The sequence below is a fragment of the Martes martes genome (genome assembly GCF_963455335.1).
Source record: "Martes martes genome assembly, chromosome: 12".
NCBI classification, from domain to species: Eukaryota; Metazoa; Chordata; class Mammalia; order Carnivora; family Mustelidae; genus Martes; species Martes martes.
In genome coordinates this window covers 93,303,873-93,316,096 of record NC_137900.1, presented here as the reverse complement: position 1 = coordinate 93,316,096, position 12,224 = coordinate 93,303,873, and the positions used below count along the sequence as shown (strand labels likewise).

At 62.0% G+C, this 12,224-nt stretch overlaps 1 protein-coding gene across 1 annotated transcript in view; it reads right to left on the bottom strand.

Moving 5' to 3' along the window:
* Positions 1-9,151, bottom strand: part of QSOX2 (quiescin sulfhydryl oxidase 2) — a gene marked incomplete at its 5' end in the record, with an annotated part of 30,800 nt that extends 21,649 nt beyond the window's left edge. Inside the window, one exon of the mRNA XM_080819481.1 lies at positions 8,812-9,151. Coding sequence (XP_080675607.1) covers positions 8,812-9,151 — 340 coding nt within the window. The remainder of the gene's footprint in view (positions 1-8,811) is intronic.
* Between the last annotated feature and the right edge of the window lie 3,073 nt (positions 9,152-12,224).

Sequence of the window (12,224 nt, the reverse complement as noted above, 5' to 3'; positions counted from 1 at the left end):
GTGCAGCCAACTGGCCGGCGCCCCGCGCAGTGACACGGCAGAGGGGTTGCCTCCCACTCCTGGTGCCCCCAGGGCTCGCCCCAACCCCCAAGAGCCACGTTGCTCTACACGGGCGGCCACATCACCGCCTGCATCTTGGGCAGGACTCCACGATCTAAAAACCCACAGCAGCGCAGCTCAGCTCCGTGCCCACGACTGTGACGTGACTTTACAGGCGAGAGAGCCGGCGCCTAGGCCCCACAGGCTAAATGAGGGGCACCCAGTGCCGCCTCCCTTACCCGGGCCTCGGGGCTGCCCCAGCCGCGAGGAGCCTTCTGCCCCCGAGCTGGGCCATCCTTTTGAGGACAGTACCCAGGAAACTGTCGCTTGGCGTCACAAAAGCGCCAGGTGGCTGACGGTCCTCACCTCCTCCGCCCCTTCCTCCCCGTGACACTCGTGACACCGTTTTCACCTGGGCACGGCTGTTCCTGCTCGTCCCCACGCAGGGCGAGCCGCACACGACAGGCCGCTCTCGCTCTGCCGGCGCAGTGCTGACGATGTGCCACCCCAGGGACATGGGGGGCGGGAGGGGGGATTCTTCTCTGCCTGACAAAGGGGAGGCCCGCGTGCAGAAGCAGGAGACGTCGCCAAGGCAGGCTGTGCTGGCGACGGGCACCCGCAGGGCCCTGGGAGCCGTCCGGGGCGGAGGCTGCCTCTACCTGCCACACTGCATGTAGACGGCAGCAAGCTGGGACTGGGTGCAGCCCCGAGAGGACCCTGATGGCTCCGCACCATCTCGGGAGCAAGGCCGTTCTCAGCCAGCCTCACGGCCAGGACAGGCCCCACTCTCGCTTGCTGCGCTTCACCTCACACCGCCAACAGCCACACGACACGTCCTTCTGAGGTCACATCCTGACATGTCCTGGCCTCTGCCCCCTTTACTAAGCTCATTCCCATCGGGTCTCCAGGTGTCCCTGGAGTGGCCTGTCCTATCCCCGTACCAGCAGGCCCGTCTGGAGCAGACAGAGGGCAGGCAGTGCCAGATGGCACGAGGACACCCGTCAGGCGGACCGTGCAGCCCACATCCTGCTCTGCCTCTTACCAGGTCTGGAGAACCTGCGCAACTTCGCAGTCTCTGTGCCTGCGCAGCCTCGCGGGCACAACACAGAGGCCAGGTAACACCTCCCTCCAAGGGGGGTGTGAGGACAGGTGGGCTGACAGCCCCGCGCACGGCATGGCTGCTTGGTGTCTGCTGCTAGAATGTGTCCTGAGCACTCACCACAGCCAGTGGGGCGGCAGGGGACACCGCATGCACGCAGGCCAATGGCAAACTCCCAGTGACCCCGGGAACTGCCATCCTCGCAGACGCTGGCGACCGACCAGGGTCCCAGAGGCAGGGGCGGAAGGGGAGAGGCCAGCAGGCAGCTTGGGTGGGGGGGTGGCCAGCACGAGTCCTGTGAGGGTGCGGGTCTCGGGAAGGACTCACACACTGAAGGGGAGGAGTGACGTCACTCTGACCAGCAGCGTGGGATCCTGGTGGCACAGAGACTGCAGACTGGTTGCCACCTCCCATCTTGGCACCCAGGAACATGGGGCAAGGCGGCCCTCCGTGGGCTCCGGCAGCTACGGTGAGCGAGGTCGAGACAGTTCCTCTTCAGGTCAGTGCCCAGCCCAGCACCAGGATTCTGGGCAGACAGTGTCCTGACCCACCCCGTACCCCTAGGCAGGTCCAATGTTCACATGTGGCCACCCCTGTCGGGCCCCACGGACTCTGGAGGAACTGGGCACAGGTCATCGGCACCGGAGCAATTACCCCCTAAAGTCCCCGGGGTGAGGGCCAGGGTGCAAGGCGGCTGAGCCACTGGATGTGGAGCCCGAGCCCTCCCCACACGCCCCAGCGGGCCCTGGCGCTGTGCATCCCCTCCCTACTTGCTGTCCCCACTAGGCTGTCCCAGGCACAACCTCCCAAAAGACAATGGAAGGAGGTCCCTTGGTCCTGCCCCGCCCTGCCCCCTGGAAGTGGGGAGCCAGCTCTCCTCTCAGGGGCGCCGGCTGCCTTCCCAGGCGAGGAGGAGTCGGGGCTGCTGGGCTCAGGGGAAGCGCAGGGTCCGGGCTGCAGAGGCGGCCACGGGGAAACTAGAGGTGGCCTAGTCACCAGCTCTCGGCTTTTCAGCCTCCGAAGTCCTCCAACTTTCCCAGGCACCCAGGAGGTGGACCCCGCCTTCTGAAATAGGGCACAACTGCTGATGGCTTACAAATGAAGAAGAGAAAAGAAAACCTCGGTTTCCCTGGATTTGAACCACTGCTTGTCCTCATCACGCGGTGAAAGGGCCAGGGGTGCAGTGTTACCCATGGAGTGCGGGTGCTCGGGATGCTGACTGCTGCCGAACCGCTCCACGGGGGCTCCGAGGAAACTTCGCGCCCAGGAGGCCTCCCTCTGCCGCCTCTGGGAAACCAGACACTTGGTAACTTCGCCAATGTGAGGGCTCCAGACCCTGCGTCCAGTCGCGGAGAGTGTCAGGGCCCAATTTCCAAAAAGCTAGAGGCATGACTCGTACAAACGCAGGACAAATGGGCACCCAAGGTGCTCCCAGACTGAGCGCTGAAGGAGCGGGTCAGGGGCACGTGGACGGAGCACCCAGCCCGCCAGGAACCGCCGGCTCCGAGACACAGCAGGATAACGCCCAGCAGGGCAGGAAGCCCCCAACTGCTGGGTTCCCTTTTCCACCAGACAGGACTCTGCTTCTCCATCAGATGAGGTGGGTGAGTCAGAGCCCTTAACCAAGAGGGAGCACGCCGGGTCCAACACTGGAACGTCCCTCGGAAAACCAGCCCCAGGCAGAGCCCGTGACATGAGGCCCGAAGACACGGAGAGGACACGCCAGCCCTCTTTTTTCATAGTTCCAGGTTTCAAATAATGTTTCATAACGGCAGGATGTAGAAGAAAACTAGCCCAGCGTGGAAAGTGGCCCAGGGCAAGGACATGGGCTGTGCCCTTGAAATACACGCTGGAAACCCCCGCGCCTGCTGTGCTCCCCAGAGGGAAGACGTCCCACTTGGTGAGCTTTGACCAAAACTCATGGATCCAAAAACACGACACTGCCCAGAACGCAGTCCTTCTTCCTGTCCACAAACTACGGAGGGTCAACTCCAAGACCCTGGCTGCAGCAGCAGGACAAGTGTCCCCACCCCCGCGTTCTTCCGCGGGAACCTGCCGCCCCAGGTCGTCAGTGCCCCCTGGAGGCCGCCGGTGCTGGTGGGGCAGGCTCACCCGGCCCCAGTCACTCCTGGCCCTCGGTTCTCCAGGGCCAGCTGCATTTTTGAACCGAGAAACCAGATCATATAGCCGCCTACTTAAAGCTGCTCCTCCTTCCGGCAGTCTGTCCAGCCTACAAGCCTGGAGCCACAGGTCCCGCCGGCTGCCTGACCCACCGGAACCTCCCCCCGTTCGCCACCGGACAGCCATGGTGGCCCCCTGCAGTCCTCGGATGCCCATGGTCCTGCCCGTCTCGGGGCCGTGGCACACTGGCTGTGGCGTGCCCCTCGTGTTCTGAGTGTCACACGCCACCCGACGCCTTCCGCCCCCCACCTAGCGCCCGTGCAATCTTTTGGTCTATTCTCCTAGAACTCGTGACCTCATTCTGTGTTTCTGTTCACTGTCCCCTCCTCTGAGGCACGAGGCTCCACTCGGATCCTCCTGCCTTGTTCACGGTCTCTCACACCTACAGGGCCACACAGAATACACTCGGGACAAGTGCCAACACGCAGGACCGACGCAGGGCAGACATCAGATTCTACTTCCGTAGGGAGCACGCGGGAGCACGGACGGGGCGAGGACAGTGCCACGGGCCAGCGCACAGAGGCCGTGGGGACACGGGTCCTCAAGCACTCTGCAGAGCTCAGCCGGCCGCCCGCCCTCCCGGCCCGCCCTCCCGAACCAGGCCGCTGAGCGGAGGGGCGGGCTGACACCTCACCAGGCCTTTGTCTGTCTGGGAAAGGAAGCCTGCCGGCGCTGGGCGGGAAGGCTTGCGAGGAAAGCAGCAGAGGGAGAATTTCGGTTTACGCGCTGGCAGATGGACGCATTCAGGCAAACACAAAAGAGACAGTCTATTTTATCAAGTAAAATGCAAACTATTTCAAAGGTCTAGCTTCGGGGTACTTGCCTCATTCAACTCGTACCCTCCCCACCTCCTGCCTTTCCCACCTGTCTAGACCCCACCATACAAAGGGCAGAAACACTCTCAACCGAATGCAAACCGCGTGGTTGACAAAATGTCAGGCCAGCCCAACCAGACAGGGGGAGGGCACCATCCGGGAGGCCCTGCGGCCTCCAGGGGCACCCACAGGAGTCTGCAAGCCACGCTCCGCTCTGCTCCCAGGCCTGCCCACTTTCAGCACCACAGGCTTAAAACATATCTGTCAAAGACGTAAGCTTCTGTGTAACAGCAAACGGAAATTTATTTCAAGTTTACCCCTCAAATAACTCTATTCTTAACCTACAGGATTGAACCTCGTACCACTACTTGCCGAGTTCTAATAAAACGTCTTTGTAAGTCTGATTTGCAGGCAAGCATCAATCTGTCCTAGGAAATGATCACAGCACCAAGTCATTCCCCTCTGGGGTTGAAGAGGGGGCAAGTGGAGGGTTGTCCAGAAGGCAGAGCTGCACTGGGGGGTCTCCCTCCAGGTGGAGCCAGGGCGATGGGGTCTGCACGTCCCAGCCACTGGAGGACACTCTTCCCCTGTGCAGGCCCTTTCCTGCTTCAACAAGGACCTCTTGGACAGGCTCCAAGTTCAAGAGCAAGTTTAAGCTACACAGGCCTGGGTAGGGACGCCTGGCTGGCTTAGTTGAGAGTCCGACTTGTGATCTCAGCTCAGGTCACGATCTCAGGGTTCATGCCCTGTGTTGGGCTCCACGCTGGGCAAAGAGCTTACATTTTAAAAAAAGAAATAAACATATGTAAGCCTGGGTAGAAATCCCGAGCCCACGCAGTGAGCAGCAGAGTCCAGCCTGAGCCATCCAGAAGTTACGGAGGTGGCCGGAGTCCGGGCACACTCCGCTCAGCGTCCTCTGGGAGTGGAGGCAGGGTCTCCGCAGCGCTCCAACCCCAGCACAGGGGTTAAACGAGCTCCACACACAGTCCTGGGCGGCTGTTTCAGAGCCCGATGGGACACTGCCGTCCTGGCCGCGAGCCTCTCTCCTGGCAAACGGCTGAAGCCTCACAATGCTGACCAGAGAGAGGAAAAGCCCCCAGTCCCCCCACTTGTCTTCCCGGTGCCCTCATGACCTGGTTCTCACACCTGGCATCACTGAGCTTGGCAGTGCCGCAGTGGTGCTCCTCTGGCCACGGTCATCACAGTCTGGGTCTCACGGGCGTGTCTCACTCGGGGCTAACCACAGCTACCCGGGCCAGGGGTGGGGGGCACAACAGGCTCTCCTGGGGCCATAACAAGTGGACGTCACCCCTGCCTGCCTCCCACCTTCTGTCCACCCTCTCCAGGGTCCAGGCAGACTCCCAGAAGCCTCCTGCGGCTCCCCACCTTGCACACCCCGGCAGGTGCACTAACCGGTCGCTCTTGCTGGCGTCACCACCCCTCCCCCATCAGCCGCCACCCCTACTCTCCACCCCCTCTGCTTGAATGTGGGCCCATGGGGGACACCAAGCAGTCCTAGCTCATCTCCAAGAGGCCAGTGTGGGTGGGAAGACCAGATTGCGTGGTCAGGAGCTCGAGGGGGGCGAGCCAGAGTGGACTCTGGGCAGGAATGAGCACCTGCCTCACGGCCACCACGCAGAGGGAGCTGTGGGTCTCGGAGCCACACAGCCTGTCACTCAGCTGTGTGACCCTAAGAGAACGACTCGGCGTCACGCCGCCTCCAGGAGTCACCATCCAGGACACGGGTGACACCAACAACCCCTCACAGAGGAGGGAGAGGAGGTGTGCGCTGTGAGCGACTGCCCGCCAAGTCTCCGGCTCCCCTTTGAGCCTTACCTAGAACCCCAGGGCTGTTGCAGAAAATCTGCCTGCTTCCGCAAGACGGGAGTACATGCGAGACCCGCAAGAACAGAGGCTGAGGCCTCGGTGACCCTGACCCTGACAGGGACACTCTTCGGGGTGACCAAGTTTCCGTAGAGCTACTTCAGAGACAGCTCACGGGCTGAAAGCGGTGGCGGCGGAGCTAACGCCACAGCTCGGGGCTAAATGATTTCCAGGAACACAGCGGGGTTCTGTTTTGCAAAGGATTTAGAACTGACAGGCCTAAGCCAGATCCACGGAAACCCTGGCGCAGCATTTGGCTACACCCAACAGTAGACCTTTTGTTTGTTAAGCCTTCTTACAAGGAAAAACACTTACTTCAAAACCTTGAAAATGTCAGTGAAGTGTTAAACTTCAACCTAAGTCTTTTAGAAAAATAAAGGCCCCCCTCAGCTGTTTGCGGAGCTGGGAGGAGCCCCACCCCCTGCAGACCACCCCTCCTGCTTCCCGTCCCTTCCTCCCTTTGGAGCAAATGGCAGAAGCGCCTGAGGCAGCAATAGTGGAGGGACGGCAGGGGAGACAGAGCTCCCCTGACCCCAGGCAATCTCACTGGGGAGCAAAGCCTATCCCACTTTCCAGAAGCCTTGAGATGGAGCTGGGGGGGGTGGTGGATGGGAAAAGCTGGCTGGGTACTCTCCACTTTAAGAGCAGTGGTGAGAGGCACCTGTGGTGGCCCAGTGCAAGGTCTGTGTGCCCCAGGGACTGGACAGCCGAATTCACAAGTGACTGACGGGGCCAAGCGGTGACAGAGGGTGGAAAGCCTGCGTTCACGTGGGGAACGATGGGCATCTGCTCCCCTGTGGGCGGCCAGGGGTGGGGAGAGGGTGCTTCTTCCCCGTGATTCCATGGCGAGTTGGCTGAAATTAGGCATAAAAAGGGCCCTGTGGTAGATCAAGCGGGAAGCAAAGGCTTAGACCTAGCGCACTCCTTTCCTGAGGAATTCTTGTGGGTGGCAGACATCCACACGCAAGAGGTCATGTGCTGTGATTCCCGGCGCTCTTGGCCACGAGCCTTTCCATGCGGGTGTCTCGGAGGCCCAGTGTCCCCGAGAACAGTGATCCAGCAGGCGTGGGGCTTGTGCTGACAGGAGGCTGGGCCTGGGTTGGGGCCCACGTGTTTCTAACAAGTCCCCAGGTGACCTCTCTTTGGGGATCCCAAGTGGGCCACTCCCCAGTGCCGAGGGCTCTGCCCAGGTGTCCCCGCAGCTATCCTCACCCTCCCTCAGACCACAGCTGCTTTTCACTTTCAGCCACATCTCCCTTCCACCACAGGCCTGACTTGGACGGCGTCCAATCCTGTTAAGATAACCGTATTCGGCTAACAGCTGAGTTAATCACACCATTAGGTATGGATTTTTACCGCCCTCATTTCTAGAAGGAACCTTCCTTCCAAGCTCCAGGGACAATTTTCAAGGCCCCTTACATGCTGGTTCAACACAGAACAGTCTGCGATGTTTGAATCTGGCTCACGGCATTTCTGTTTCAGATGCCCAATGACAGAATCAAAAGGCGCACAAAACAGGTGACAAATGTTTTGCCACAGACAGATACCCACATTTGCATTTGAATTTACATGTGGCTTCTGCCACTAAAAAACAAATGACAACTGAAAAGTTCTGTTATTAAAATGCCTGTTTGTTCTCAGAGAAGAAGCTTTAAGAGAACCTTTAAGGGGCAGTCTGTCCACCTCCTAGGTTCTGACCTCGGGTCCAAACACTGGCGGCTTAAGAAAACGAGATCAGAGAGCAAAGCCTTCAGAAGCAAGAATCCCACAGGCAGGGACACCCCCAGCCAGGCGGTTGGGCGCCTGCCTTTGCTTTGGGTCATGATCTCAGGGTCCTCTGCTCAGCGGGGAGCCCGCTTCTCCTCTACCCGTCTGCCTGCCTCTCTGCTTACTTGTTGTGATCTCTGTCAAATGAGTGAATAAAATCTGTAAAAAAAAAAAAAAAAAAAAAGGCTCCCAACACTCCAAAGTAAGAGGAGAACACATCTTAAAGATTATCGTTTACTGGGCCGCCTGGGCAGCTCAGTGGGTTAAGCCTCTGCCTTCGACTCAGGTCATGATCTCAGGGTCCTGGGATCGAGCCCCGCATGGGGCTCTCCACTCAGTAGGGAGCCTCCCTTCCTCTCTCTCTCTGTCAAATAAACAAACAAAAAAAAAAATCTTTAAAAAATTTTAAAAAAAGAAGATAATCATTTACGATTTTGCACAAAAATCTTATTTAGGCTTTTAAGTAGTGTATGAGTCTGTCCCGTGATGGAGGAAAAATCACAGCAGAGGAAGATGTCAGACGCAGAAACAAAAGCGCAGAAGAAAGTGCAACAATTTGCTCCGCTCCTGCCCACGGAAACGCGTAATTAGAGGTTAGCGAGCGCCAGCTGGACCGCGGCCGGCCCTCCCCGTGCGGGGGGCCGCTCCGACTCCGGGGCCGGGGAACTCCACCTCCAAGCTCCGCCAGCTGGCGGGGCGGGTGCCGCGGACGCCCCCCACCGCCCCCAGCTGTGCCGTGCGGGGCCGGCTAGGAGCGCGGGGCCCGGTCCCCGGCGGGCGGCGAGACCGTGCGGTCGGGGCGGCGCGGGCGGCCCCCGCGGGCGTCCGGCGCATCCGGAGGGCTAAGCCGCCGGCCCGCTCCGAGCACCCGCCGTACGCGCCGCCGGCGGGAGAGGGTTCACGGGCAGGGCCTCGGGAACGCAGCGGGGACATCCACCCCTGGGGGCGCCGCCTCCCGACCCGCCGGCCCGCCGGGCTCCCCCGGGGGCTGCGGCTGCGGCCCGGGCCGTCGGGGTCGCGCCTCACCTCGCACGTCCCCGGCCAGGGCCCGCCAGGTGGGCGCGTAGCCGATGCAGTGGCCGCACCACGAGGAGTAGAACTGCACGAGCCACGCGGCCGAGCTGTTGGCCGTGGCCCCGCGCACGCTGCCGCTGTCCAGCACCCACACGGCGTCCTCGCCCGCGCGGTACAGCCGCGCCGCGCCGCCCGCCCCGGGGCCCGCCGCCGCCGCCGCCAGCAGCACGAGCAGCGGGGGCAGCCGCCGGGCTCGGGCCGCCGCCGCCGCCGCCGGGGCCGCCGGGGCCGCCGGGGCCGGGGCTCCCTGGCTGCGGGCCGCCCCCGCCGCCGCCGCCTCGGCCGCCGCCATGTTGGGAGTGCCGCGGCGCGCCTGACCTTTCACCCTGGCAACCGGCGTCACGTGCGCCGCGGACGCCCGGCCCCGCCCCCGAGCGCGCGCCCGGCCCCGCCCCCGAGCCCGGCCCCGCCCCCTGCAGGGGCGCCGGGGTGAGCGACTGAAAAGGTCCCGCGTCCGACGTGCGGGCGTCAGCGCACCGTCTGCTGGCCGGAAGCTCCCTCCCGACGGGCCCCGCCTGGACCTGGGCGGCCGCTGCCCTGAGCTCGGCTTCCGGGGGGCCTCGGTCTGGCCGCGCTGGGGGCCGCGCGCGCCGCGGGAGGGGAGCCCCCGGCCGGGCGGCGGCTCCCCGGGGCAGGGCCGCTGACCGCCGACCGCTGTCCCCCGGCCGGCCTGGGGACCCCCCGGTGTAGGGCGGAGGCGCCCGGTCCTCGCTTCCCGGGACCCGCGGCTCAGCGCTCTGTGTCCCCGCGGCCCGAGAAACGCGGGCCCGAGTGTCTGCCCCGATGTGCCCCGATGTGCCCCGATGTGCTCCCATGTGCCCCCATGTGCCCCCATGTGCCCTGATGTGCCGTGCTTCCGTGGTGACCAGAGGGCTCCACCTTGGTCCCAGGGAGCCGTGTGCTTGGAGGCAGCCGGGGGCCTTGCTGTCAAGAGCCACACGTTGACCCAAGGACCCGGGTTCCCTGCATGCGGGGATCCCCACCGCCGACCTGGAGAGCCCGGAGTAGCCACTCAAGTGTGCAGCGGCAGGCACGGCCCCTCCAGTGGAGCGACAGGTGGGCCTGCGTCCCGGCCCACTCCGTTGAGGTGGCCGGTCAGCCTCCAGGTGCCTGGTGGGGACGGAGCACACAGGCCAGCGGTGCAGAGCGCAGCGGGTGTGGGCTGCAGCCACCACACGCCTGACGGGCTCAGGCTGCCCTTCTGCTCCCAAATACAGGTGCCGGGAGTGCCCGACCGATGAGTTCGGTGGGCCCAAGGCCAAGGTAGCCCACAGGGCTGATGCTATGAGAAGAAAGGAGCGGGGAACCGGGGGTCCAGCCAGTCGGGCTCTACTCCCAGTTTGGCTCAGGGCGGGATCTCAGGGTGGTGGGACGGAGCCCCACACCCGGCTCAGCAGTCCCGGAGTCTGCCTGAGATACTCTCTCCCTCCGGCCTTGTCCCCGCGCCAGCGCGCACCAGATCAGTCAGTCCCTATCGGAAATGCAGGAGCGGCAGAACCAGGGCCTCTGCCAGCTTCGCACTCCAGGGAGGCGCTGCGTGAAAGCCCGCGGCAAAGAGAAGCAAGAGAGCGCCTAAAGCTGTGAATGACCGAGAGAGACGAATCATTACTTTTCTGGCATCCCGGAAAGGGCTGCATTTTTCCTGAAAAGGAGCTTCAGATCTGTTAGAGGTTCATCTCCTGTGGACGGGGCGTATTCCTGACCCTTAACAGGACGTGGGCCGCAGAGCGGGCCATGCAAGTTGTGTCTCCTGGGGGAGCTCCCCAAGGTGCCTCACCTAGTGTGGAAGATGGCAGTAGCCGTCTTCGGGAGGCTGTCCTCGGGTCCGCGAAGAGATCTTTGTAACTTTTTCCTAATGTCACAGGTGGCCTGAGCAAGGGGCGCCTGGGGGGCTCAGTGGTGAAGCGTCTGCCTTCAGCTCAGGTCACCATCCTGGGGACCTGGGATCGAGCCCCACGTCGGGCTCCCCGCTCAGCGGAAGCCTGCTTCCCCCTCTCCCTGTCTCGATCTCTCTCGATCTCTCTCAAGTAAATAAAAAATACATCTATGTAGACTGGTGACAAATGTGTCCTTAAGAATAAGCTGTCCCTAGTAATTATCAGGATCCGGATTGTTAATAGTTTACTCAGGGCCTCTCAGAACTTTTCTAAAAAGAGGCCTATCGCAAGTGTGTTCGAGCCGCTCTGCGATGCATCGGGGGGCATGTCTGGTCCTCCATCTCCCTTCCTCAGAGGCATAGGACTCCCCCCGCCCCCGATCGGGACAGCCTGGTTCCCAGTGGGACATGGAAGGGTGTCAGCCTCCTCTAGAGGCTCTCCTCCTCCTCCTGCTGCTTGTGTGGAGCCTGCCGCCCCTGCTCTCGGGCCCCCCCCATCTGAGGGGGGCTCAGACAGAGGCCGGAGGTTTCGAGGAGGGCTGGGGTTTCCCGTTGTCCACGGCTCGTCTCCGTAAGTCCTGGCTGCCCACACGGGTGATCCTTTTCAGAGGCGGAGAGGGTCCAGTTCAGGAGGAACATACTGTCTCTCCCGGGAAGATGGGAGACCGGGCTGGCTTCTACGGGGACCTCGAGAGTCGTCAGGATCATCCAAACCTGGGCGCCTGGGTGGCTCAGTGGGTTAAGCCTCTGCCTTCGGCTCAGGTCATGATCTCAGGGTCCTGGGATCGAGCCCCGCATTGGGCTCTCTGCTCAGCGAGGAGCCTGCTCCCCACCCCACCCCCCCGCCCTGCCTCTCTGCGTATTTGTGATCTCTCTCTGTCAAATAAATAAATAAAAATCTTAAAAAAAAAAAAAAAGTATCAGCCGAACCTTTTCTTGTGGCCTTTTTGTTTGCTTCAAGTCCTGGAGTGAGAACGGGTGGGAGACGGGCCCAGGGGCCCTCCCTCGTCCAGCACTTGTTCCTGCAGCGGGAGGAGAGAGGAATGACGGGGCGCCCAGGCTCCGGTCTGGGGGGGGGGTGGAGCAGCTCCCCGTCTGCTTTGGTCAAGATCTGACTTCTTTTTCTGTCCCCACCTCGTTCCGATCTGTCGCACCACGGCCTGAAAGGCTGGGTCCTCCACACATGTCCTGCACAAGCCAGGGCTACCCCGAAGGGCGAAGAGAGCCCCCACATAAATAGGAACCCCCAGACCATTTGCTTTGTTTGTTTGTTTTTGCAGAACAGGTCTGAGTGCAGAATGGTGCCGGTTTCTACTTCCCCCGGAAGGCGGTTTCCTTCCAGCCGGCCCTCGGGCCAGCACAGGGGCAGAAGGCTGTCAGACGCTACTTTCTGAGGGTCAGTTGTGACGATGCCCTCCAGGGGAGAGTGAGCTGTGGAGGGCGTGTTCCCCGCCTACAGAATAAGGACTTCCTGAGCGCCCCCGATTCT